Source organism: Artibeus jamaicensis, unplaced genomic scaffold, assembly GCF_021234435.1.
Source record: "Artibeus jamaicensis isolate MK-2021 breed Jamaican fruit bat unplaced genomic scaffold, CSHL_Jam_final contig_490, whole genome shotgun sequence".
Classification (NCBI taxonomy): Eukaryota; Metazoa; Chordata; class Mammalia; order Chiroptera; family Phyllostomidae; genus Artibeus; species Artibeus jamaicensis.
In genome coordinates this window covers 3,737,781-3,765,696 of record NW_026521861.1, presented here as the reverse complement: position 1 = coordinate 3,765,696, position 27,916 = coordinate 3,737,781, and the positions used below count along the sequence as shown (strand labels likewise).

At 54.6% G+C, this 27,916-nt stretch overlaps 1 protein-coding gene across 5 annotated transcripts; it reads left to right on the top strand.

Moving 5' to 3' along the window:
* The first annotated feature begins 929 nt into the window (after positions 1–929).
* On the top strand, positions 930–25,121 carry ITPRIP (inositol 1,4,5-trisphosphate receptor interacting protein). Of its 5 annotated transcripts, XM_037159403.2 has the most exons (3): positions 4,459–5,029; positions 6,498–6,684; positions 22,952–25,121. In XM_037159403.2, exon 3 carries the CDS (start codon positions 22,965–22,967, stop codon positions 24,615–24,617), a length of 1,653 nt encoding a protein of 550 aa, XP_037015298.2. In that variant the 5' UTR covers positions 4,459–5,029; positions 6,498–6,684; positions 22,952–22,964; the 3' UTR covers positions 24,618–25,121. The 5 variants fall into 5 exon arrangements, with proteins under 5 accessions (XP_037015297.2, XP_037015298.2, XP_037015295.2 ...); XM_037159402.2 differs by lacking the exons at positions 4,459–5,029; positions 6,498–6,684 and adding an exon at positions 930–1,527; XM_037159400.2 differs by lacking the exons at positions 4,459–5,029; positions 6,498–6,684 and adding an exon at positions 6,836–7,053.
* Positions 25,122–27,916: the final 2,795 nt, after the last annotated feature.

Sequence of the window (27,916 nt, the reverse complement as noted above, 5' to 3'; positions counted from 1 at the left end):
CCCAGGGGGCATTCAAACACTAACCTTGGCATTCTAGCACACGTAACCCTGAACTCTTACCCCCAGGGTTACAAGGCAGCGCTGGGGTGCTCAGTTCAGGGTCCTCATCTCCCAGGAATTCCCCCCACCCAGCCTGCTTTGGGGATGAGCACCCCACTTGTCCAACTTGCAGCTATTTTGTAAATACACAGCTCTTTCAAGAATATTTCCCCAGATCACCTTGTTTCCATCCCTCCCTCCCTCCCAGCTTCCAAACTCAGCCATTACTGTGCCTGATGTAAGGAAGGAGCTGTAGTCGGCAGCAGAAGGACAAGAGTACTCTTCCAAGGACAGTAACCTGGGTCAAGGGCCAGGGGTTTCTATTCCTCCCCTGTTTATCTTTCCACTCAGCTTAATGTCTCCCAGGCCAGTGTTACAGTTCTGTGACTGACTTTTGAAGGAAAAGAAGGTGCTCTAAGACCCAACAGCAGTAGCAACGGTGATAATGACTTGGGCAGTGTGTTCTAATTTCCTCAACGTGCCCTCCCTGGTATTTGACTCCCCCAAAGCAACTTCATGTAGGATCAGTTCCAGCTCTTCCCCGTCCCTTCTACTGGCTGTGGAATCTGGGCAGATCACAGAGAGAACAGGTTATGGATTTCATAACCCGTTAAGTACCACCGGGGCGGGGGGTGGGGGGGGAGGGGGTTGCTGCTACTGCTGCTACTGCTGCTGCCCTCCAGGTCTCAGTTCCCTGCAGTCCTAAAATAGAGTTCTAATTTCACAACTGTAAACAGGCTCTGGAAACTAAAGCGCCCTCTGCAGATAAAAGCGTCTAAGTCGCCGTTTTCCTTTTGTGCCTGGTTACTCAGGGAGAAAGGCTAGGATGCAAATCATTAAATTTGGTGAGTTATTTTAATCCTTTCAAGCCGAATAAAGAAGAGGGCCGGCGTCTAGTCTCGATTTATATTTCCCTCCAGGGGACAAAAGAGGTGGCCCCAGGAATCCGCCGCCTGTAAAACGCGCTTTGGAAAACAAACCGTCGACGAGCAGAGACTTAACCCCTTACAGTCAGCCGGACTGGACCGACTTTTAAGGGCGTCCTCGTTGCCTCCCTGTCCACTCGTCCCAGTTTACTCTAGTGGCCAGATCCCATCTCTCCCCGTCATTCTCCAGTTCTGCTGCCCCCTCTGGAGTTCCTAGGGGGTCAATGCTCAGGCCTCCGTGGCGGACCTTGGGCCCCGCTTCCCTAACTTGCACGGTCCTCCTTAAGGAGCTCTGCGGCGGAGAGTAGAGGCGGGTGTTTTGTTCTAATAAGGAGGAAAAGTTTGTGACATCCAGGAAATGAGTAACTCCGAAGCTCCCCGAGCCGGCTGCTGGAGGCTAGAAGGCGGGAGCCGGTCGGGGTATCTCCGCCCCCGACCCTCTAATTATCCAGCCGGAGGGTGCACCGCAAACGCGGCCAAACCGCGGCGTCCGGGCCCTATCGAGCGCAGCCTGGGCCCGCGCGGTCCTCCCCGCGACGGCGAGTGGGGACGAAGGCGAAACGTAAGTGTGGGCCAGCAGCAGCGAGGCTCTGCGTCCTCCTCGTGGGTGGGAAGGTAAAAGGAGCCAATACACAGGGGGGCGAGGCGGAGCCGCGTCGGAGATGGCGGCGTGGAGTGGGCGCGCAGGGGCTGCAAGGGAGACGAAGGGGCCTCCTCGGGCCCCCAGGTTGGGGCTCACTCTGGAGACCCCTCCTCAGCGCCGGGGCCAAGATGGGACGCATTGTCATCTGGGGTTCACGCCTGCGCTCCTCGCTCAGCTCTAGCACCGGCCGCGGGTAGCTCCTCTTCCAGGCGTCCGAATTGGGACCACGTCTTTGTTCCTACTGCCCCGACGATCCGTTACTTTTCACTGTCTTAGCAGAGTACTCGGACTCAGAGACAGTAGGGGGTAGTAGGTGGGGGGCCCACCTCTTCAGCCTGCTCCCTTTCCGCCTTCCTTCCTCTCCTGGAAGGAGGGAGAAGTAGTGAAGCTTACTTATTCTTAGTTTAAGGTAGTGAAGCTATGAGGTTGCTGGGGGCGAATAAAACCCCTGCCGCTTCCTCTTTTGGAACTGTTAGTGGAAGGGACCCGAAACTGTGCAAAACTTTCTCTTGGGACTGTAAATAATCTCTGCCCCTGACCCATAACTCCATCCCCAACCATTTCTCAGTGTCTCCATCTCTCTCACTGCCTGCTAAAGGGACTCAGAAGCTTCAGGGTCGGGCTTCCCATTTTAAATGCTCCTTTTCTTAAAAAAAAAAAAAAAAAAAAAAAAAAAGCTGCTGCCCAGGAAGGGAAAATATTTTACAGAGCCTCTCGGTGGTGGCATTTTGCCTTTTGCCCCCCGGCCTGTTGTGAGAAGTACCCGCCACCCCCACCCCTTCAACACTAGAAGGGCACCAGGTACTGACAGAGCCTGGTCTTCTGGATGGGAATCGGTTTCGGAGCTGTGTTCAATTTTCTTGTTCCTTTTAAAACCACTTCTACCTTGGAGAGGCTGCCAGGTAACACTAAGCGCTCATGGGTGCAGTCACAGGTCCAGGTTACCCACAAAACGGCATGGCACACACAGGTAGGATTGCTTCCACTCACCTCCTTACTGATAACATAATAGGCTGAGTTTGTGAGTCTTCTTTCCAGCCTACGTGCCTAAGTGGCTTTCATTGTTTGCTAATTCCATGTGTCTGTTGCTGCTCCAGGCCATTCTGCCCTCATATTTTCCACTTGTGGGTAACCGTGAAGTGGTTAGACTGACTCTCCTCTCCCTGGTTGGATGGAAAGGTTTCTGTTCAAGTGCCATCCTCCAGCTCCGGGATTGTCAAAGATGCAGCAGTTCAAGCTCTGTTTTGGGGGGGGGAAGGATCTGAAATTTAACCTGCTGCCATCATCTTAGAACTTGTCACCTTACCAGAAACACACTCTCAGCTTCTGGAGCACCCATGAGGAAAACAAAGAAGGGGGGGTGTGGGTGACCTTTTTATCTGAAGGCAAGTTCAGGGAGAAATTTCTGGGTGGAGGTTTCTGGCAAAATTGCCTGAGAAGGTACTGTCTGAGAGGAACCTGGTATTGTATTTTTCCCTCTTGAGTTCCCTGGGGTCAATAAAAAGAAAGAAGGGGGAGGGGTTGTCTCGGGCAGAGGGTGCCCATCTTCTTGGTGGGAGGCCACGCGACAAGCATCCTGGGCACAGAGCCCAGGAAGAGTAGGGCTGGACGGCTGGAGTGCGGAACTCCCTTCTTAATGGCTCTTCTTTTCAGGGATACCACTGCCGAATGAGGATGTGTCCGGAGGGGAAGGGGTAAAGTGGTATGGAGGTTTTGGAAAGTATACTTGTGAGGCAGAAGGGAATGAACCTGAGCTATTTCCCATCAGGATGTGAGGCCTAGCGGCTTGGGGCTGTGGCCTTTAGGAATCTCCAGCATTGTCACTTGAGTAAAGAAGACTTGTTCCGCCTGGCCTCCAGAGACTCACTGGTTGGGAGAAGCAGGGAAATGGCTCTTACTCAGAAGTCAGAAGGAACCTGCCAACAGCCAGAGCTCCTCGGTGGGTGATGCTCTGCCCATCACTCTGCAGAGACAGATGGCCATCGACACTCACCAAGGAGAGGGTCCTTTCAGATCAGAGGCTGAGGCTCTGACGACTCCATGTCTGGGGCTGAGAGTCTCCTCACTGAGGATGAGGTAGTAGTGTTACCAGATAGGGGCCTGGCCCTCAGTGGGTCTGCCTGGGGCCAGCGGTGGTGTGTGGGTTCTTGACTTTGTGTGAGAAAAATGTCACAGCATGAATCCAGGTGACTGTGAGGGTACGTGTATTAAAGCTGGGGACAGTGAAACAAGGAAGGGCCTAGCATAGAAGAAGCAACAGGAGAGGCCAGGCCAGGCTGCCTTAGCTCACTGGGGTGTCAGAGAAAAGGGGACCTTGGAGACAGGTTCTGGGGATCAGCCTGGGATGAGCTGCCTTAGAGTTTAGGAGCCATGTGCCTGTGGAGAAAGAAGTGGAGGAAGAAGACGGGGAAAGGGGATGGTGAGGGGCTGCTCCCCAGAGGGAGACAGCGCTGGGTCCTTTGTTATGAGGCCTTTTTTTTCTCTTTCTTGCAGTTGGGAATCTTAGGGGTGGTCTCAGGGGAGGGTTCCAGTAAAGTAGTCATCAGTTCTCCGGGTGTGCCCTGGCAGGGTCACGGTCTCCACTGATTGGTCAGTGCCAGGGCAGGGGTCATTTAGTCATTTAGTTGGCCCTGGTGCCATCCGCCTGGTTTTGCTTCTCTTCTTGGCCTGGAGCTGAAACTCAGCTGCAGCCTAGATGTTGTCTCTAGGAGGTGACCTTTTGTAACTGGCCATTCTGTCTCAGTTTCGTTATTCCAGTTGCCAAGGAATTTTCCTAGTTTCTTACTTCCTCTCTCAGTAGGGCAGCCTGTGGGGCTTTGGGGGAAGGTTCAGAAGTGTCCTAGGTGGGGGGCAAGTGCCTCAGGCATACTGAGGAGGAGGACCTCTCAGATGTGGCTGAGACCAGTCTGTCTTGGACTCCCCTCTAATCCCGTCTTGCTGAGAAGGAGGACATAGCCATGCAACTGCTGAGAGCTGCTAACAATAACAGCCCCAGGGCTGCTGCTAGCCTGTGCCATCCTTTGTGTGATTTTGAATATGCTGCTTCTTCTAGCAGGAAGCTAGCACCTTGGTGCCATTTAGGAAAAGGAGTTTCACCTGGATAGACACCACCAAGGCACATAGCTGGGCAGACGGCATGTGACCTGGATCCATTCTCACCGCTACCCGAGCCCATGCTCTTGACCGGTCCAGCATCTGGACAACCATACACAATAGCCTTGATAGCCAATAGTGATCGAGGACTTAACATTCCCCCAAAACCACCTTCCCTGTATTAACTCATTTAATTTTCACAGCTCTATGACATAGGTATTGTTATCCCCATTTTACAGATGAGAAAACTAAGGCACAGCAAAGTTTTCAGGAGCCTGGAAGCTGAATCCCAAGTCCTGAGAATTCCCAGCCCAAGAAGCAAATTAAGGTTAAAAAGGTAGTTTGCTTGGGGTCCCTCATGGGAAAGAAAAAAGAGCAGTTGCCTTTTTCTTTCTTTGTCAAGGGAAGAAATACCCTCTCTCACTCTGCTCAGATGGAGGAAAAGATGGAAAACTCATCTGGCAGAGAAAGGTACAGAAAGAGAGGCAGGCCTGGCCTTGATAGCTGATGGGAGACCTGGCCCAAGCATCAGCTGAGGTTCCTTCTCAATAGCTGGGCGGTGTAAGGTGGCAAATCCAGTTTTGGGGCCTGGCATGAGGGTGATGAGTAAGTGCCACCTGGGTGTGCCCCTCACCTAGGCAGAGAACTCCCCCAGGAGTGGAACAAAGTGGGGAGTGTCTGAACATGCTATTCTGACACCCCCCCCCACTCCCCATCCGTGTCCAGGGCCTGTTCACCTGCAAACACCCGTCCCAAGCTCCCTCTCCAGAGCTCCCTCTTCATGATCTCTTGTTTCCCATGCTATTATTTTCAGCACTTAATTAGCTGGAGCAGGGCATTTTTTACTACGTACCTACATATAGACAAATAAACAGCGTTTAAGACAAACCAGGCTTCTCTGCCAGTGAGGAATTCTCAATGCCTTAATGTCTCCTGGAAAGGGCTGGCTGGTGCCCAGCAGATTTCCCAGACACATTGAGCTATATTTGCATAAGTTTAACTACTAGACAGGTGGCCCGAATGGGTCAATAGGAAGCCAAGCTCAGAAAAAAGGAACCTGGTCCCTAATCTGCATGGCTGCCTGGGGAAGTGGAAGGGCCAGGACTGGCCACCTGCTGCAGACCCTGTGAGTGGGGGGGTGGGGGGGTGTCAGGCACTCTCTGAGGCCAGTGATTGCTTTGACTCCCTCAGCCACATGGCCATCCTGGCTGGCCTCTTTGAATTTAAAGGGCTCTCCGTTATCTCTGTCCCACGTGGTAGGCTCTGGAGGAGGGCAAACTTGGGTTGCATCCTGGCTCCACTGCCCAGTAGCTGGGTATTCTCTGTATTGCGGTGAGTGCCTTGACTTTTCGAAGCCTTGGTTTCATCATCAGTAAAATGGGAAGAACTTGTCACAGGGCAGGCGTAGAAAGAGCTAAGCACAGTGCCTGGCACAGACCAGCAGTCAGGCTGGTATGAGCTGTTAAAGATGGTAGAGGTCGATTGAGAACCTACATTCTCTACCAAATTCTCTGCAAAAGGCAAGGTTGCAGGGCCCCAGACTGTCCCATAGGGAGAAGGAGGTCAACAGTGCCCTTATGTGGAGTATGTTCTAAGTGAGGGCAAAGCTGCTTGTCCTGACATTTCAGCCAACTCAGAGAGGGAAGGTCAGGTTAGAGGCTGGGCCTTTCACAGGCACCCAGAGGGGAGGGAAGGGTGAGAAAGGGTTCTGGGAGAGAAAAAACGTCATTTGGGAGTGTCCAAGAGGTCTACAGGATCCTCCCCAGAGTTTTGGGACCTGTACTTTTTTTCCATAGAAAGCACATCCCCCTCCACTCAGGTGGCCCACCCCATGACATCAATGGAATGGAAGCACCTTGCAGGTGACATCACTGTTGCCCGAGGCAACACCTCCACCTTAAGGTAGACAGAGTGGAGCAAGAACCTCCTCAACTGTAAGACACAAGTTGAAGGGAAGGAGCACAGAAGGCAGAACGTCCACAGGTGCGTTTCTCAGAGGATGGGCAGGAGGAGGGAGGGGCTGCAGGCCCAGGTCTGGGCCGTGACCCTGTGGGACCCTGGTCTTCTCGCTTCGGGTTTGGCCCCAGGGAATGTAGAGCGCAGTGCTGACAGCTGTGGTCTTGTCTTGTTCTCTGAGCCATGGCGGGGAGCAAAGAGCGTGGTTCCTTATGTGGGGCTTCTTGCAGCTCCCCGGGCTCTGGGCCTCCCTTCTCTGGCCTGAATCTCAGGACATGAGAACTGTGGCTTCCCTCTTCTTCATCCTCACTCCCGAAAGAAAAAAGCAAGAAACAAGGATGCCCACATCTCTACTATGGGGGTAGGCCTGAGAGAAAACCTTCATTCACTGATTGTGTGAGTATGTTTTGTGAACCTACGATAGGCAAGGAGCTGTGCTAGGGACTCGGTGGCCACGGGGAGCATTGTGATCAAATGCACACGGAGAGGAGGAAGGGCCGGGATGCACTGCTCCTGAAGTTAGAAACAGAAGCAGGAGCTCACCGCTCACCCAGCTCTAGCGTGCCCCATGGAATTCCCAAGGTTCAGTTAAACCTATGGAATCCTTCCCCCCCCCTCCCCCGCTGCGGTTCATGCAGGAATGTGGAGGTGTCTGAGATACCACCCGGGACATTGGGAGTGGTGGTAAAGGGGACAGCCGTAGGTGGCTTCCAAGTCCTGACAAAGGTGAAAGGTTTTCTTAGGCTCCACTGAGGAAGAAATGCCAATCAGTCACAAAGTTAGGCAGTATAGAGCTTTATTGGGGTATGCCCACCCAGGCGAGGTCCCCTGGCCCACAGAGTAGGGCCAAGAAAGTCGCACCCAAGCAGGGAATATGGTGGGGTTTTATTTGGTTGGCTCTCTTCGTGGGAGCTGGGGATTGGTCCCCATCGAACAAAGCAGCATTATATCATTGGTGGCTTTCCTGGGGCTCAGGTTGCTATGTGGATAAAGCCCGCCCTTTAGGCTCCCTGGTTTGACATCAGCTGTCTTTTCCGGGTTGTGGTTCCGCTGCCACTGTGTCCTACCCCTCCCATCCTAACCAAAGGGACGCCCTGGGCACAGACAGTAGTGTTGGTAAAGCCGAACCCAGTTGACGATTCTGATGCTCTTCACTTGGTGGCTTGTGGCTTCAGCCTCCTCTCATAAGGTGATGTCTCCTGTTCTCCTTAAGATAGAAATTCCTAAGGACTGTTAGATGTCAGCACAACAAGTGAAAATAGCAGAAAAGGAAGAGCTTCTTGCCTTAAAGCAGGGGTGTCAAACTCACTTTCACTGGGGGCCACATCAGCCTCGCGGTTTCCTTCAGAGGGCCGAATGTAACTTTGGGACTGTATACATGTAACTGCTCCTTAACAGTTAAGCGAGAGCTCTGCTCTGCCACTGGGTAGAAACGAGGTGCCAGGCTGGATAAAACAAGGTGGAGGCTGGATTCTGCCCGAGGGCCTTGTGTTCGCCACCTGTGCCTTAAAGAAAGGTAAAAAACTAGGCGACGTGCTAGTTCTCTAAAGAGGTTTCAGAACAGGGATCTCCTTGTCTTTCAACTTGAAGGTGTTTGATTAAAGTTTTTGCCTTGTACAACTGGCCACAACGTCAGGCGCTCTGACACAGCTGCCCCGACTTCCAGCATATCAGTGTCTAAAGACATTACCCTAATTTTTTGTATGAATGTAGCCTTTTCAGCGTTATGGATGAAAATTAGAGCATCATTAGCAGAGTAAATTATTTGGAAATTGTGCTTAGGAATCTGGTCCTCAGATCACTTGTCGCAACCTTTTGTTCACAAAACTAGAATCGCCTTTTTCAAAAAAACAATGGCTTCACCCACTGAGCGCCTGCTGTGTCTGAGCAAAGCCCCGTCTTAGGGCCTCGTGTATATTTATTCCAGTTTTATAGGTGAAGACACAGGCTCAGAGAGGCTGTTACTGGGCAGGCGAGCTACTTGCCCAGAGTCACAGGGTTGAAAACAGCAGAGGCGGGATTCAAACCCAGACGTCTGCTTCCCAGGGCCTTGGATTCCTCCTGCCACCTCAGGCCTCTGCTGGGCGTGCTCACCTGGAGAACGGGGAGGCAGTGCACAGAATCCCACAAAACCTAAGTGTCCGAGCTGAGAGGACAATGGGCAGACCCCCACTCCGGGTTCCCTCTTGCTGTGACCTGCTCCGTGACATTAGCCGACAGAGTGCAATTTCCCCATCTGTTTAAGGAAGACAGTGGCAGCCAGCATCAGATAATATTCCGAGCACTTCGAAATCCTCAGATGGCAGTTCATAGAAAAGAGATAAAGCCCACGATCTTCAGATGACTCACTTCCAGGTGGATAATACAGTGGGCACCCGCTGCCTGGGAGGAGGGCTCCCTTTGAAGCCACCCTGGGCTGCTCCTTCCTCCCCTGGGCCTCCCTGTAGTGGATGCGGGAGAGTCTCCTGTCAGCCTGGATCAAACCAAAGGGAGGGCGTTGTCACGATTCTGGCCCTACTTGTTGGTGCAAAACCATGTGCTCATAACAAACTGTTCTCCTGGGAACCCGTTTCAATAGTAGCAGACAGGGGACCCGCCTGAAGTTCATGAAAGGGTCCTTTGTTTGCTGAGACTTTGTTCCAGAGTCGCTGAGGAGACAGGACCACAGCGCGCCGGGGTTGGTGGGCCTCGTCAGAGAGTTGGGGACGCCTGACACGCCTGTGCACTGCTGCAGAATGGCCCCAGCTTCCCTGACGTGGCCCTGACACGCCACTTCCCTGATGGCCCACCCCAAAACGTACTGCTTGGTGTCAGAGGAGCCTCACTCCTTTCTCCTAATCCACTGAGGAGAGGGCTTCCCCATCCTTTTGGCTGACATCCATTTCAAATGCCCGCTCCCACTCCCAGTATCTCTTCGTTAAGTCTAACTCCCTGCACGATGCCTGAGTTTTACCTAAATCGTCACCTGCCTTTCCCTGAACAGTACAGGGGAGGAAAGCCCGTGTGTGCATGTCTGATGTTGCACGGGAACCAGGTCCCTGGGCAGCATCATGGGAAGACTGAAGACCTGAAAATCAGAGTCTGGGTTAGAATTCTGGCACAGGGATGTCCAGTGAGTGGCTTCACTCTCTGTGCCTCAGTTTCCTTGTCTATAAAACGGGGACATTGTCCCCCACAGAGCTTTACTGTAACATAAAGAATCATGCACAATGCTTAAATCTCAATAAATATGGCACGTTGGTTGCTTTATACTAAACCCTCCCGTGGGTGACAGGGCCATGCGGTGTGTCGGGTTTTCTCCAGAAAGGGAGAATTGCTCAGCACTGTGTCTATGGTTGCCTCTCTGCTCCTTTTCTTGCCTAAATTGTATCAAACCCTATAATCCTCCATTTACCTTCCATTTCAAGGAGGTAGGTGTCGGGGAGAGGCAGCGGGAGGGCGGGGTCAGAAAAACTGACACTGGGGTTCACTCCTGGGTCATTTTCTTGGTAAATGTTGGTGGTAAGTCAGTCTGCAGTCAGATAAAGGCCGTCCAGGCTGTGGTCTGTCTCTGGGGCGGCATCCGGAAGGTTTTTCACTCACATTTCCCCAGACACTTACCACTGTTGGCACTTTGCTTTTCTGACCACAGGGTGCCTCCTAGGAAAAAAAGCCTTAGAAGTTACTCCATTCAGAACTTCCCACTCTACTCCCATTTCAGATTCTCACTCCTGGGAGAAAAGACAGTAAAGTTCTTCCCCAGCCCTGCCTTTGTTCATTCACTTATTCATTCATCAAGCATTCGCGGAGCGCCTGTACCTTTAATGCCAGGCGTCAGAAACCGGCACTGGTTGCCCTGCTAGGAGCACAGGAGGAGAGGGGAAGCTGTCAGTGGACGCTGCCAGACTCGGAGGGCAGCTGCGAACTTCCCTGGTGCCAAGCTCCTGCTCTCCCTCTGTGGCAGTCCCTGGGGCCTTTAAAACAAAACAGGGAGGTGGGGGGCACAATTTAACCATATCCCCAGACTGCTGGAGTTGCTACAGGATGTTGTTAACCCCTCTCTTTGCACAGAAGCAGGGTTTAACAAATTAAAAGGAGACTTGGCCTTATCACCAGGTTCACAGCCAACAGCAACGCCCTTTACGGGGCACAACCATGTGACTGCCATGCCATGAGTCGGTGTTCTTCTCATATAAGTGGGAGAGCCAGGAGTCAAACACGGGCCTTCAGATCCCGGAGCTTGGCCCCCTGGTTACTGCAGGGAAGCCTCTGCAAAGTGGTAAGCTCTTCTGAGCTGAAGTGCTTCTGGTGGCCTTGGGGCAGGAGTATGTGACCTGGTGAACTTGACGGTGTGGTGGCTGCTTGCTGCCCACCCACTGTGTACATGTCATTGGTTCAAGGGTACCTTCTATGGGCCACATGCCACCTCTGGCAGAAGCTAGGGCCAAGCATGGGCATCACTTATCATCACTTCATCCCCGTGGTGGGAGAACGAGATGGTTGTAGGTCAGTGTTGTTCTATGTAATTCTCAGGGAGCGTGACTCTCTGTGGTCAGAGATGGCCCTGGGCATGAATTTGCTGACTGTACCTGGCCTCCCGGCTGAGGCCTGTGCTTTCCTGGGAGGGCAAGGACTGGGCTGCTGTGACTGGTGAGGCCCTGCTGTGGGAGGGCAGGCAGATGCCGGCTCTGTCGTTCAGCCCCAGGTCCCTGCAGCAGAGAACACAGCTAGGAGGCCGACCACAAGCTCTTAAGTTTTTTTACAACTGGCTTGGCCTCCCCCTTGCCTTTGTGCCTCCTGCTGTTCTCCTTTATTAAGATGAAAGGGGTTTTAGATCTTTGCAGACACAAAGCCTGAGTGTGTGTGTTTGTGTGCGTGTGCATGCACGCCCGTGTGCAAGTGTGCACAGGAGGCACGCATCACTTCCCTTCCTCTCCACCCCTTTCCCCCTCTCCGCAGCCCAGCTGGGGCCCAGGCATTGTATCAGGTACCACCCAAGCCACAGGACACCAGGGTGGGAGAGCAGCCCAGGATTTCGCAGGGTGGGGGCCAGAATCCCTCTAAGCCAGGACGTGAGTAAGAGGTGATAGGGTGGAGGGAGTGGGTGGGGAAACTGGCTTTTCTGTGGCCACGGAAAAACCCTTGGGGGCCCATCACCCCATGTTGAGAGGGCAGGTTGTCTTTCTGAGCCAGTTTCTTTGTTCTCATCTAGGGATCACAAGGAACGGGGCTCACTGGGTACCAGCAGTCTATTTCATCTCATCCATCCCCTGCTCTTCTGTGAGAGAGGGGCAGTGGGTGTCCGGGGGAGGGCTTTGTGTCCCCTTTGTTGTCCTTCGTATTTCTCTCCGGTTCCCTTGCCTCCTGCTCTGGTCTCCTCCCCATCAAGCCAGTGCGTTTGCTGTTGTCTGGACCCTGCTTTCTGCCACTGCAGCCCGCCCTCCCAGCCCCACAGAAAGAGTGTGGCTGGTTCTGAGCTTTACTGTTCTGCTTGAGGCTGGGGGTGGGGTGTGCAGAGAACACAGGGTGCAGGGAGAGATGGGACAAGTTTGGAGTGCCCCAATGCCTGCCCTGAGATGGGTGTTAATGTTCCCTCCTGCAACCTGCAGGCTCTCTTGTGGGTGCGATGGCTCCCACAGACAGAGGGAAATTGTGAGAACTATAAGCTGAAACCAGACCAACGTCTGACAGCATATGGGAGCTGCGTCACCACGGGAAATGGTTAGCACCGTGTTCTATTGTTAGCACACCCTTGTGACTTTGGGTCTAGAAATTTGAGACGGGAATGGGGGGGTCAAGGGAGACCCTTCTTAAGAAACACTCATTCCTACGATGGAGCAGTGAAGCCTTCTTTTGAAAGGGGGTGTGTCCAGCACGCCGGGTGAGCATACTGGTGTGTTCCCAGATCTCACGTGTCCTTAGTGTCACGAGTCGGCAGCCCTGCATTAGCCCTCTGCCAGACACCCTGGGGAATGGCAGGACCAACAAGCCCTGACCGAGGGAGGCAGCGGTGGGCGACGCAGAGCTCAACAGCTCACGCTGATGCAATGGCGGCACCTGGAGCCTTAGTCCAGGCCTGGCTTGGCCCTCAGCTCTCTGTTCTCTTCTGCTTGCGTCGCCTTGAGCCATTGCTCAACCTCTCAGAGCCCTGGGCTCCTGCCTGGGAACTGGGACTGCAGCACGGGCGGGCGGGAATGAGACACAACCTGCACGGGGTGGGGGAGGCACTGCCTACACTCAGAGGGGCTTCCCAAATGTTCCGTCTCCCTCCATTTGTTCTTCTGTCCCTTCAAGAAAGATCTGTGTCGGGAGTGAGGGCGGGGGAGCAGGAGGGAGATCGGGAAGGCTCCTGGAAACAGGGTCTGAGGCAGGCTTGCTGGGAGCGCCTTTGGGTGGGGTTACGCTGCAGAGACATGAGGTGTGCACGTGGCGGAGGGAATGGTGGGCAGGGGGTATCCAAGGAAAGTGGGTAACCTGAAGTGGCCGGGTCAGGCTGCAAGGGAGCCGAGAGGTCCCCTGGAGCTGCCTAGGGCCAGGCCTTGAACATCAGGCTTAAAGCTTGGTCCTGTGTGGGGTGGAAACAGGAGCCCTCTGGAGTGGGAAGGAAGACCTCCAGAGCCAGGGAGGCTACCCAGGGTGGCTGGGATTAGGCACAGGTCGGGATTCCAAAGGTGCACGCCCGCTGGGCCAGTTAGTGTGGAATCCCCAGGCTGTGGTGCAGAGCAGAGGCTGTGACAGACAGGGCTGGGGCCCCGGAGGTGCCCAGCAGAGATGTGAGCGCTCGTGGAGGGGCTGAGGTGGGGACTGCAGGGTGCGCTGAGCCGAGACCCAGTTAGTCTCCTGGGGCTGCAGGAACAAAATACTGCAGACTGGGTGTCTTAGAACAACAGAAATGTGTTCTCTGTCAGTCCTGGAGGCCAGGTGTGAGATCAGGGCACCTGCAGGGCCACACTCCGTCCAGGTACCCCTGGTGGCCCCGGGCCTCCCTGGGCTGTGGCAGCGCCAGCGCGACCCCTGCTTCCATCTGCCGTCTCTTCCTCCTCTTGGTCTTTTTTCTCATCCTCTGTCTCTGTATAAGGACATGTTGAACTTAGGGCCCACCTGGGCACTCCAGAATTATCTCAGCTCAAGATCCTCAATTTAACTTTATCTGTAAAGACTGTTCCTTCAAATAAAGTCCCATAGACTTCTCTTTTTGAGGACCACTATTCAACCTGCTCCGGTAACTGCTGGATTGGAGGGGACCTGAGGGGGAACTGAGGTGCGGGCCTGGACTCCAGGCCGGCCTGGGAGCCCCTTCAATGCCTCTGTGACCTGCAGGCCTCTTTGTCATCTCGTAGCCTCTTCCCTTCTACAGCCCAGCCTCATGAGTCTGTCAGTCATTCAGTCAGTCAATTTGTCTGCCCCGAGATGTCGTGATTTTCCGTGACGCCCTGTGGGTCAGGACCTCTGCTGTGCGGAGTCAGCGTGGCTGGGCGGGAGGACACCATGTCCTTCCTGGGAGATTGATGGCCTCCTGCCTTCTACATCCTCTGGGACAGGAAGGATGTGGGCTCTCCCACCCACGGCAGGGAAGTCCAGGTTGCTGTCCTTCCTGTGCCTGGACGGGGCAGCCACGTGACCCCAGCCCAGAGGATGGGATTGGCATCCTGGGGACTTTCTCTTCATAGAGTGCGTCTTGGACAGGTAAGATGGGGCCCCCTCTGCGGATCTGGCCAGTATGGCCATGTGTGGCGACAGCTGATCTCACCTTGGTGAGAAGGCCGCTCCCCTCACAGTGCATTTCCCAAGCCCTTGTCAGTAGGTCCACCTCAGCTGGGCACGGGGCGGCAGCCTCTCCTCTCTGCTCACTCCTTCTCTCCTGCTCCCCCATGCTCACCAGAGCCCGGTCTTGATCCCTGGTTTCTCCCGAGCTTGGGTCTCTGCTCCGTCTGTCTGGGGCCTCCCTGGGTTTAGTGGGGGAGTGGTGGGACTCTTGTTCTCAGGTTGTGGGAACCAAGACTTTAGTCTATAATACCAAAGCTCCCTAGTGCAAGGTCTCTCTTTCCTTCTAGTCCCTGGGAAGGACAGGGGAAGGCAATCGTGTAAGCCCCAAACATAGGCCTGGCACGCAGTCAGCCCTCATAAATGCTGGTTATGGTTATTCTGAGGGTGGCTGGTAGGGCTGACTTGGAAGCACCGGGAGGAGCCCAGTGGCCAGGAGGGCGGCAGGTCCGAGGAAGCTGAGCCTGGCTGGAGGCTAGGACAGAGGCCCTGCCCAGGAGCAGAAGAGGAAGGAGACCGAGGGATGGGAGAAGGGTTGCAAAGATGCCGAGAAGGGGCAGTGGTGGGGGCCCAAAACTGCAGCCTTTCTACCCACTTTCTCAATTAGTCTGCTTCCTTCCTATTTCTCCACTTCCTTTTTTGCCTGCCCCTCCCTCTCCTACCAGGGCTTGAGGCCCCAGGACTCAGGACCCAGTCCCCAACCCCAGTGCTGCTCAGCCCCTCTCTGCACCCCGAAATCCCCTCTTCCATCCCTATTTGGGGAGCAAGTGGAAAGAAAGCAGCCAGCGATGCCCTGGCGGTGGCTGTGTGACCTTGCCTTTGCTGGTGCGTGGGCCAGCTCTGCAGGGACCGCCGTTCTGAAAGGGTGGGAACCAGTCATGTTCAGAGCAGAGCTCCTCTTACCAAACCACCTGTGCGGGCGAGTCTGTCTGTCCCCTGGCCTTGAGTTAGGCGAAGAGGAAGCAGCGTGTGGAGACATGTCGCTCCCACAGCCAATCATGCCCTCCCAAACTCATGACCAGCCAACAACCACTGACATACTGGGCGCCTGCAGTGTGCCCAGCCCTGAGCCTGGCGCCCAGTGGAAGGCAAGGGCACATCAGCTTCTGGGCCTTCCTGGACCTGTAGGTGGGAAGGCAGGGACCAACTGGTGGGTGAACTGATACAAGCAGAGAGCAGGAAGGTGACCCAACCTGCTGCAGCTCAGACAAGCGCACAGCAGACAGGCACCGAGGGGCAGGCTCCCCAAACACTGGCGCCCTTGGATTCAGTGGGGAAGCTCAGGGGCGTGGGCGCCACTAACAGAAGCACAGACTCAGGCCAGACCACAGGAGAGCAATACTGGGGCTTCAGACGGCTCCTGGGGCCCTGACTCCAAGGCCGACTCAGGGTCGAACTCTTGCTCCGCATTTAGCCTGTCCTTTCTCAGTCCTGTTTCTCCAAGTCCTGGGAAGCTTGGGGGACAGCCAGCCTGGATGATATGGGTGGTCGCCACAGGCAACGGTACCAGGAAGGTGCCATCGGGCAGAGGGAGGTAGCAGGGCTCTCTCGTCCCCTAGGGGGATGGAGGGAGACAGGGACTCTTAGAAGCCACCCGGCGAATCTCCCTGACCATCAGTCTTTTCATAAGATAGGGATGTTGCCACTGGCTGATATTCTGAAAATTGAAGGACAAAATACATACAAAGTACGTAGCCTCCTACATGCGGGCTGTTGTTGAAAACATCGTCACTTGCACGACTACCGTCTGTGGGAACCCCTGTGAGGGCCACAGGGTGGTACCCAGCCTGCCCTCACCTCTGCCTCCTGCCCACCCTGCCCTCCCAGTCAAATGCATTTCCTCTCTAGGCCTCTGTTGCCTCATCTGTAAAGTGGGCTTAGATTAGCATAACTAAATCTTGACACTAAATGTGTGTTTTTATTGCTCCCAAACAAACTGGGACTGTAAAACTCCAGCACGAGGCCAGGTGCACAGTAGGGGTTCAGCCCAGACTTACCAACAGTTTGGTCCGCCCCGGCCCCTTCTTTCTCAGAGGGCCCAGAACCTAAGCAGTGAGAAAATGACCCAAGACACCCTTTGGGGCAGAAAGAGCCCACCCCTTACATCAACCCACCCCCTGGATTCCATTTCACAAGGAAGCACGTGTGTGGCTGCTTGGGCTCAGAGGGTGACGCCAGGACCAGGGCTGCATCTGCTGTGGTAATTAGCAGAGCTAATTGCACCCCACGGGCTGGGTTGGGGGCAAAGCCTTGGAGAGCTCCAAAGTCTGGGCCTCAGTGACGCTCAGGAGCCCCACCCACTCCTCCCTGGAGGCCTTCCCCGCTTGGGCACGGGCGAACTCAGACCCCAGTGGGCATTAGAACCACCTGGAGGGCCCGTGAACACCCACGTGCTGGGCCCCAGCCCTGCAGCTTCTGATCAGCAGGTCTGCAGTTGCACCTGGAAAGTTGCATTTCTGACAAGTTCCCAGGTGATGCTGGGGCTGCTGTGCTGGGAACTACATTTTGAGAGCCACTGGCCCAAGGGGATTGCTGGGCTGCCAAGAATGGGGTCCTGGTCACCCCTGCTGCTGAGGCTGCAGTCGGTCAGCCCCGGGCACGGCTAGGCGGCCACAGGGTGGAAGGCACGCTGATGAACACAGTGGGGTGGACCCAGGCTCCCACTGCTCCGGGTTCGTTGTAGGGATTCTGTCTGGGAGGAGGCAGGGAGGTGGGTATGGAGCTGAGGGGGTTCACACCCTCATCTCCCCCGAAGGCGGGCACAGGGAAGGGTCCTCGATGAACAGGAATGAAACTCTTCTGCTGCCTTTTCGTGGCCTGTTGCTGACACACCATTTATGCCCACAGCTCCTCTGTCCCGTGATTAGCTGGTGGCTCTCTGCTTCCGGATGTGGGCTGTAGTGCTTTTCCTGCCGAGGACCTTTGTGGAGCATCCAGGGTGTTCCTTGTGTATACTTGGTGCTCCATAAACAAAGCACCATGGAAAGGACTGGGCTTTACAGGTGGATGCAGGCAGAACAGGCTGGATCTTAGCCAGGCTGTGCCTTTTCTAGTCGTGTGGCTGGAAAAGTACCTTCTCTGTTGGACTTTGGTTAACTCATCCATTATGGAGGGTAACCCACTGCTTAGAAAGTCACAGGGGTCCCTGTGTGCAGTGCCCAGCACATCCCAGTTAGGACTTGATAAATGGAACTCGTAGTGGCATGCACTGGATTAAGCTGTGGTGGAGGGGCCGTAGGGTTCTGGGGGATGCACGAGTGAGGGACCCCAGGGAGTGGGGTTGCCACTTGGGATTTCACCCCTCCACTCTGGCCAGGCTCAGAGTAACGGTCTGAGTAAAGCACTGGTTCTGGCCAACCACCTGCAGGCCTCTGCCCTTGTGACCCTGGCCCTTCGCCAAGCTAAGTTTAGCCGTGACCTACACGGGCTGCCGGGCTCCGTGGGCAGGGGCTGGGGTGGAGGGGAACTCAGCACGCTTCCTGCCAGCTTCCCGGCAAGCTGATAGACAGCCCTGGGAGTGACCCAGGTTTATTTTCAAAGCCAAGTCCACCAACTAGATATCTCAGGTCACATGTGTGGGGCAGCCTCAGAGGTGAGAGCTCGGCACCAAGGCGGAGGTGAACATCCTTGAATTGGGGGAAAGGGGCCCTCTAGGAAGGCGGGGGACGAGAGAGAGAGTTTGTGAGAGGCTCCAGCTACCTGTCCTGTCTCCACGGTCTCCAAACTCTAACAGCCCAGATTCCCTCCCCTCATATTTTTGACCCCGAGGTCCCCAGGGCAGTGTTCCCTGTGACTTGGTTTGTGGGCGGGTGGGGGAGGGTAGTGGAGGCTTCGAACTCAGCCCCGTCTAGAGTTCACTGAGCAGCCACAGCCCAGCCCATTCCCTATCCCTCAGGGAGCTGGAGGCAGGGCCGCCGTGCAGAGGTTAACAAGGAACAAAACGACCACTGGGACCCCATGCTGTCCTTGGGAGGACGTTGACATTTGAAGTAGTGAGTCAGTGGGAACTCTGCCTCCAGGAGAATCCAAGGCTCAAAAGGTTTCTCCCCTTTGCTGTGGGGCAGGGTGGGTGGAATGGTGTGCCAAGGGACAGCAATACTGAGGGAGCATTTGTGCTTTCAAAGCACTTTTGAGCGTGTGTTTCTCCACACCTCTGAGACTCGGGCAGGGCTGGGTGTGCTTAACAGATGAAAAAATAGGCCAATGAGGCTGAGGTGGGAAGGCGCTGGTGTTGTGAGTTCCCTACTCTTTGCCAGGCACTGTGCTAAGCACTTGAGACAGATTATCTCACTTACTAACCCAATCTCCCTGTACCCGAGCAGACTGCGGCCCATTCACATCGCTCCTTGGTGAATGACCCAACAATTAATGCTGGAAGGATCAGGTCTTTATTTATAACATTCCAACCTTGGAAGGGCTCAGAGCACTTCAGCTTGGAGTCCTCTTCTCCCATGAGACCCAGCACTGCCCTTGCTCCCCAAAAGGCTATCAGCCAAAAGCCCCAAAAGTTCCCCATCTCCTCATCTGAATTTAAGCCAGCTGCGCAAGCAGTGTCGCAGCAGCTCTGTCTCTCCTTCAGGATCTGGGTCCACGTGATAGTCTAGGAAAGCGCCTGCCGTGGTACACAGGATCATGGGGAAGTTTAGGAAAGACATACCGTATTTGGCTCTGTATAATCTGCTCTCTTGTATAATGCGCACCCACATTTTGGTGCACATTATACTTGGAATTATTATGCCCACAGTATGTAATCATTATACCCATGTATAATGCACATCCTTACTTTTCCCTCAAAAATTTGGGCAAAAAAGTACTCATTATACACAGCAAAATGCGGTAAGTCCCAGGAGTCCAGACAGAGTCCAGGTTTGCAAGGCTGCAGGTCAGCGTCTTGCGAGAGAGTCTTCGGAGTCAGCTGGAGCGGCAGGATCAGAGCAGCAACAGAAGTCCTCCCTCGCCACGCCAGGCTGGGGGGCTGGATCCTGGCCACCAACTACACAGTCGCTCGCTCACTTCTCACTCTCATCATGTGGCTGCTCCGTCACTGCTCCCTCGTGGCTCTTCTACTCCCTTCCAGGCTGCACAGCCGAATCTCCCTTCCCTACCAGCTGTGCCACGGCTCTTCCTCCTGGCAGCGCGGCTCCTCTCTTCACGGCTGCCTGCACTTACTTTAAATCCTGACCTGGAACCTCCTGTGTGACCTCATCTCCAACTCCTCCCGCAATAAGCTACAGTTGCCAGTTCACCTGTATCGTATACGTTTATTCAGCGGCCATTCCCAATCAGGGCAACAGGGGCTCAGTGATCCAGGGGAGCCGGCCTCCCCTGGCTACTTCACAAGTCAGGATATGCCCTTAAAGGCACACCCACCTTGCCCTGGGCAGTAGCACAGCTATTAAACTAGGCTGTTATGAAAAGTATCTTAAGCCAGTATAGTCAGCTGCCCCCATCCTCCAACCAAGGACTACAAGGGTTTTCTCTGGGCACACCCCTCACCCTACACCCCGTTACATCCTCTGAAGGAGCCGCTGTCATTAGCTCCATCTCACAAGTAAAGCATCGGAGCCCCAGAGAAGCCATGTGACTCCCCAAGACCACTCAGTGAGGAGCAGGCCAGTCAGCTCCTACAGCCCGGACTCCTTCCACTGTCTTTCCCTCGCACCCCTGTCCAGGTCTCGTTTGTAACACTGCTCGTTGTGACCACGGTTATTGCGGGCTGCCCGCGTCCTGCCAGAGCGCCTTGTAGGGGCACCTGTACGGCCCACCCCATTGGTCCATCGAAACCGCCGCAGGAAGGTTCCTCTGCTGTTCGCATCCCTTCATAGCTACTTTTACGAGAAAACTTGCTCAGGGGCAAGCATTTTGCTAAGTACTTTATATGAATACTTTCAATCAAACTTTACAAGGGAGGGATATAAATGAAGAGACCCAGGTTCTGAGTTCAGTAATTTGTCCAGGGTCACATACCTAGTAGGTGCACGTGCTGGGTGCCAACACAGTCTGTCTCCCCCACAGTCCATCCTGTTACCCCCTTGTACACGGAGTCAGTTGTCTGGTTGGTTTGGAGTTTTGAACCTTGCTGCCCCGGGACAAGGTGGCCCTTACAGCCCTCCACCCTCCTGCAGGCCCAGGGAGCCCTGTGGGAGCCGCCAGGTAGAGAGGACTTTGTAGTTGCAGGGCTTGGCAGTGGCGCCACTCCCCAGTTGGGGCGTCCTACCTTGAGTTGGCATGGAGACTGGCCCGCTGGGTTGGGAGCTGCCAAAAGCTATTAGTGTGACTTGCCAGGGCCTGCTGTGCCCGGAGGGGCCTGGCTGCCCATAGTACAAAGGCCCTGAAGGGACTCAAACCCTCAAATTATCTCCTAACTGGCTGCTGCCTGGTATTCTAATATTAATACTCCTTTATCTTAAAACTCTGATCCAGCCCTGGCTAGTGTGACTCAGGGAACTGAGTGTGGGCCTCTGAACCAAAGGGTCGCCAGTTCAATTCCCAGTCCAGGGCACATGCCCGGATTGCAGGCCAGGTCCCCAGTAGGGGGCATTGATGTTTCTCTCCCTCTCGCCTACCTTTCCCCTCTCTCTGAAAATAAATAAATAAAATATTTTTTAAAACAACACAACTCCGATCCACGTTAATCAGCCAGTCCCATGGCTTGTCCTTGGACCACTGTGGCAAAACCTCCCACTGACGGCTCTCTGACGTCACAACCAGGGCTGACCTGTCTCTGCAGTTATCTACCAAGCTGCTCCTTGTCTTGGGTAAGAAAAGCTGGCTAGCTGCCCTCCACTTTTTCATCATCCCCACCCCACTTCCAGTCTGACCCCCTTTACTTTCTCCCCTCCTCAAGTAGAAATACACGCTTTCGAATTCACCTGTCTGTGACCTGACCATGTCTTCACACTGAATTCTGCTCCCGATGGCCCTCCCTCCCCACCAGCCCGTTTGGTCCCTGCTGACACAGCCACCTGTGTGCAGGGCGGAGTCACGTCTGGGCAGCAGCTCGGCTCACTTACATCCTGGCACTGCCAGGTAGAAACTGCAGAGGTATCTTTACCTGGTGACAAATACCTGCTGCTTGGCACCCCTAGGGCGTGACCCAAAACAGGTGGTTTTCAGGATGCAAATTCAAGATCAGGGAATGGGCTCAGGCTAAACAAGACATTCCAATCAGTACTGCTGGCCTGTGCCGGGGTGGGGGGGGGGTGGGAGGAGCCCTCTGTATTCCCTTTGTTGTTCAACAACAATCTCATTTGGTTATTTGCTCTCCTAGCTGGGGTCTCAGGCAGGAAGGAGACAGGGCAAGTGTGGAAAAGACCCATTGTTACTTCCCAAAGTTCCTACAGGGGAGAAAATGAGGCACGATGTAAGGCTTACACTGTGACAATGCTTCTCAGACTTTGATGTGGATGGTATTGAAATGCAGATCGTGGTTCAATAGGTCTGGGGTGGAGCTGAGATTCTGCATTTGTAAGAAACTCCCAGAATATATTGCAACTGCAAAGTGTGAATGGCAATGATTGTAAAGGGTTAGCACGTCCCCAAAGTCCCTTGAGACCTAAAAATTCATTTATCCTGGAGGAATAGAGTATCTCCTCTCACAAGTCAGAAGCATTGCAAGGTCAAATGACTTGTGGTAGGAAAACCAACGTTTGGTTTGTTTCCAAGATTGTCCTGGGAAAGACCCAGGAGATGAATGTCTGAATCTGGGGTGGGTCTTCCAGATCAGAAGGAAAGGTTTACAGTAAAGGAAGCTACGGGCTGAAAACAGCCTCAGAAACATCACTGTTCAATGAAAACATGCTGTGCACCGCTCACCGCTGTGTCTGCAGTCTGCCCAGGTCATCGCATCCATCAATACAAAGGCCCCTGGTGTGCAGTGAGGAAGCAGGCTCAGAGATGGGAGCTAGCAAGCCCAACATCACAGCACATCAATGACGGGGCTGGTTTTGGAGCCCAGCCCTCTTATTCTTCACCACTAGGCTCCACTGCATTGAGAAGAGATGCATTTGCTACACATAATTGACTCGGGGAGAAGCGGATGTCTTATTGGAGAGTTTTTGGGTTTCAAGTGATGGAAAAACAACTCAAACTGATTTCATCATGAAGCAGAATTTATTGATTCGGGCATAGCTGAATCCACTTTCCTCTATGTTAGCATCTTAGACCCTGCTTTGAGGTAGTTAGAGAATCAACAGCACATGTAGTCCTGTTCCCACTGGTCCCAACAAATCCTACCTCTGTCTCCCATTGGACCAAATGGAGTCGTGTTCAATCCTGAACTAATCACTGTTGCCTGTTGAGGACTGGGTTTGGGGGGACTAGTCTTGAGCCTGGGTTCTATGCTCCCCTAAAGCTGGGGGTGGGTTCATCTCCACCCAAGGCTTAAGGACTGGGAGTAGTAAAGGGTTGGTTCCCAGGGAAAGTGGGGTGTTGCTATCAGAAACTGTAAGACACCCCCCAGCTCAACAGGGCAGGGGTTGGTGGGAGGGTCCAGGGAAGTAGTGGTGTTGAGGGAAGCTTGGTGTGACTGTCAGTCTCTTTTTGTTGCCAGGTCAGCTCCAACCATGGCACTGGGGCTCTTCCGTGTGTGTCTCGTGGTGGTGACAGCTATCATCAACCACCCGCTGCTGTTCCCACGGGAGAACGCCACGGTCCCCGAGAATGAAGAGGAGATCATCCTCAAGATGCAGGCGCACGAGCAGAAGCTGCAGCTGGAGCAGCTGCGCCTGGAGGAGGAAGTGCGGCTGGCAGCGGAGCCGGAGGCCCTGGAGCAGGTGGCGGAGGAGGGCCAGCAGCAGATGGAGAGCCACACAGCCTGGGACCTGTGGAGCACTCTCTGCATGATCCTCTTCCTAGTGATTGAGCTGTGGCGGCAGGACCATCAGGATGGGCTATCGCCCGAGTGCCTGGGCGGGGATGAGGATGAGCTGCCCGGCCTGGAGGGCGCCCCACTCCGAGGCCTCACCCTGCCCAACAAGGCCACACTGGACCACTTTTATGAGCGCTGCATCCGGGGGGCCACAGCTGACGCGGCCCGCACCCGGGAGTTCGTGGAAGGCTTTGTGGATGACTTGCTGGAAGCCCTGAGGAGCCTGTGCAGCCGGGACAGGGACATGGAGGTGGAGGACTTCATTGGCGTGGACAGCATGTACGAGAACTGGCAGGTGGACAAGCCGCTGCTGTGCCAACTCTTTGTGCCCTTCACCCCCCCTGAGCCCTATCACTTCCGCCCAGAGCTCTGGTGCTCCAGCCGCTCGGTGCCCTTAAATCGCCGGGGGTACGGCCAGATCACGGTGGCCCGGGCTGACATGGATACACTGGGCTGTATCTGTGGCAAGACCAAGCTTGGGGAAGACATGCTGTGTCTCCTTCATGGCAAGAACCACTTGGTGCGTCCCGGCAGCGAGGTGGAAGACCTACTGTGTGCCAGAGGTTCCCCACACCTGGACACGATGCAGGTCATGAAGTGGTTCCAGGTGGCCCTCACCAGAGCCTGGCACCGCATTGCCCACAAGTACGAGTTCGACCTGGCCTTTGGCCAGCTGTACACCCCTGGGTCCCTCAAGATCAAGTTCCGCTCAGGGAAGTCCATGCCCTTCAACCTGATTCCTGCGATCCAGTGTGATGACTCAGACCTGTACTTTGTCTCCCACCTCCCCAGGGAGCCCTCCGGGGAGACCCCGGCATCCAGCACTGACTGGATCCTGTCCTTTGCTGTCTATGAGCGACACTTCCTCAGGATGACATCGAAGGCGCTGCCCGAGGGCGCCTGCCACCTCAGCTGCTTGCAGATTGCCTCCTTCCTGCTCTCCAAGCAGAGCCGCCTGACAGGCCCCAGCGGGTTGGGCGACTACCACCTGAAGACAGCGCTGCTGCACCTCCTGCTCTCCCGGGGGGCCACCGACTGGAAGGCCGGGCAGCTAGAAGCTCGTCTGCATGAGCTGCTGTGCTTCCTGGAGAAGAGCCTGTTGGAAAAGAAGCTCCATCACTTCTTCATCGGGAACCGCAAGGTGCCGGAGACCATGGGACTCCCCGAAGCTGTGCGCAGGGCTGAGCCTCTCAACCTCTTCCGGCCCTTTGTCCTACAGCGAAGCCTCTACCTGAGGACAGTGGACTCCTTCTATGAGATGCTCAAGAACGCCCCGGCACTCGTTAGCGAGTACTCTCTGCATATCCCCTCAGATGCCAGCCTGCCCCCAAAACCTGCCATCTTGTAGAGCAGCTGGAATCTCGGGGCCAAGATGCAGGGCATCCCACCCCCACAAGAACATCTCAGGCCCTGTCCTGAGAAAACAGCAGGCTTTGCTGGGAGCCATGGCTAGCCTGCTGGAAGCTGGGCCCTATAAAGTGGAAGAAACAGAATTCCAAGCTGGAAGGTAGTTTGCTTTCACGTGTCTGGGCTGGCCAGTGAGGCTATTATCTGGGTTTGGGGCCAGAGCCTTTGCGGCCTTTACCTTTGGATCATCACGAACGGCCAAGACGATGACGGAACACTCTGTGAACACTGAGTTTGAAATAATGCAACATCACTTAGGAGTAATTTTTTTTATGTCGCGGGTCCAGTCTTTACTTGAATATCAGCAGAGAATTGAAGGGATGCTGACAGGGATCCACGATAAGACTGCACACCCCTATTTCCAGGAACCCTCATCCCCAGGCATCTGCTACCAAAGCGCTAATAGGGACAGATGTGGGAATTCGCAACCGTCCATTCACAGCCTTCACAGGCTGTGGCTGGCATGTTTTTGTACTATTTGGAGACAAGACCTAATAGAGATTCAAGGCCCCAAGTGGCTAGTGTCTCTGTTGCACAGAAGTGGGTACTTGGTGGCAGAAGTTTAAGGTGACCACTTTTTCAGCTACACGCCTCATTCAGAGTGCACCCCCTTCACCCTGCCCCTCTCCCCAGCTTGGTGCTGTGTCCCTACCACCATGGGCTCCACATACCATGCTGGGTACAAATTCAGTTGTCCCTCACCCCTCCTTTTTCTCTTCACAGCTGGTGGGGGAGGGCAGAGGCTGAAGGTGAAAGCTGATAGAAAAGGAGAGGCACAGGGTGACTGGGGTGAAGGGCAGCCTAGCACCTGGGGTTCAGAGGAAGTTGCAAAGCTGAGAGGTGAGGAGTGCTGTTGCTCGGAGTACTCCTCAGGGCCCCGGTTCTAGAGCAGGGCATCCTTGGAAGTAAGAGCAACTGTGGGAACCCAGCTCCTGTCTACAAGCCCAAGACCCCCCAGCTATTCACTCCAGCAGAATTCCCTCACCACACAGAATGCCTGTTCTGGGTGGGCTTTGCTGGCCACACAGATGACTGAAACCCTAAGAACCCAACAGCTCAGCTAACTAGGAACACACAGGGACAGCATTGTGGGCACAGCTCCCAGGCCTCAGAGAGGCCACCTTGCTACTGCTGGGGCTGCGGTCACTTGGCAGGCACCAGGGCCTGCGGTTGGAGCCGGTCCCTGTCTCCAGACCTGGTTCAGAAGGGTTGGGAAGCGTTCCTCCTCCGCTGTGGCTTCACTGGTCCTTCGGGATTTCCTCTCTCAGCATTGCCTCAGTAACCCGTGCAGAGGGCCAAGGAGGAGGCAAGAACCAGTGTGCCTTCTGCAGCACCTGGGTCCTCCCTCCAGCGTGAAAGCGGGTGGTACCTTCCAGACGGCACACTCTGTTCCACAGGCCGTTGGACTCCCTGCCAACTGAAGAAAGGATATTGTCCCTACCCCAGGAGTGCTCTCACCTGGACTCAAAGCGCTCAAGATGGACAGTTTGCCCAACAGGGTTAATTCAGGGTGTGCAGCTCAGCCACAGTGGGGCACTGAAGCTTGTAGGAAGCCTTCCATGTGAGCTGGAGTTAGACGGAGCAGTGCGTGGGTCTGCTGCTCCCCAGGCCCACAGTGGCTGGCCTTCCAGGGACCAATCCTGCCTACGTGGTTTCCAACAATAGCCTGGAGCCCCTCATTCTGCTGGGCTTCATTTCCAGAGCCGGGATGAATTTCCTTATTTATTATCCCCTATGCCTTTCTTTTCCCTTCTTCCTCTTTATCTTGTGCTTGGAAGAGACCCCAGCAACCAAGAACCAGCCTCCAGAGGTTGAGACCAAGCCTGATCCTCAGCTTCCCCTATGCTTCCAGGAGAAAGTCCACTGAAAAAATACCTTGTTTAGACAGAGAGGACAGAACTCAGCAGGGAAATGGGGATCTTTTATGCACCGAAGCGGCTTCTGAAGCAGAAAGCAGCAAGGCTCTTGGTGTTCATGCTGCCTTATTTATATTAAAGGAAGAATTAAATTCCTGCAAAGAGGAGAAACTGGTCGCTGTTTGTTTTTAATTGCCGAGGTTCCCAGGGCCGAGCTGGGAAGGGGGTGGATTTCCTATTGACCAGCAGACGCTTTCACCCCTTTTTATCTTATGCTTTCAGGAAACTTTTTTTTTTTTAAGTTAGCAAAATAGAACATTTCTAGCCCATCTTTGAGGAAGCCTGCAGAGTTCCAGAAAGGGCCTCGGAAGGGCACTGCAGGGTAGAGCCCAGCCCAAGACCTTACTGACAGAGCTGGACGTGTGCAAAGAAACGCGGGAGCCGGAAGTATCGGGAAGCTTTCGGTTTTCAAAGAGAGAGGTTTTCTTAGGTGCAAGAGTTCTGGCCCTTTGGGACACGTAGGCCTGTCCACTAAGGACAGTCCCCCCGTTCTTCTTCCCCCTTCTCCAGGATTCTGGTCTTTACCCAGCATCTGCTCACCTACTGTGCCGGATGCTCCCAGGATGCATTTTGCTGAGCCTCCTCACGAGCCTAAAATGAGTAAGGTTGGCCCGAGGCCCAGAGGTTCCTTGGGCTGGGGTGGGCCGCACACCCTCCAAAGCCCCAGCCCCTCCTGCGCCCTGCTAAAGCACAGCCCAGGTTGAGAACTTCGGTTCATAATTAAGTTGTCATCAGAAACACCTGGAGAGTTTGGTCAAATGCTCACACCCCACCTTGAACCCGCATGGTGCCCAGGTAAGGCTTTATTTCCTGAGCTCCCGCTAGTAACTGACGACACCCCTAGTTGAGGATGGCTTTTTATGTCCTTTCCAGATAGAACGTGAAAGAAAACTCAAGGTCTGCCTCCCCGCAGAGCTATTGGAAGACAGATCTGGGAGAAGCCAGTGAGCCCACTGGGGATCCACCGCCCCAGTGGCATCACTACAGCACAACTTCCCACAAGTATCCCCACACTCACGCCACTGATAAGAGGAGCAGAGGGGATGGGGGAGGGGAAAGCTGGTGGGCACTTCTTTCTAGCAGGTCATGAATAGTCTGGTAGTGCTCATTGGGAGCCTAATGTGCGTGAGGCATTGTGGAAGATAGGAAAGTAAGTAGGAACAAGCCTGTGCCCTGGCAAGGACAATACAATAAAGCGGCCTCCCACGTGCTCACCTGTGGGAAGTGCTGCAGGAGAGACGGAGGTGTGCTGCTGGTGGGTCGGAGGGGAGGCCCAATCGGGGCTGCTTCTCCACTTGTGGCCTCGACTAACCACTGGTTACCA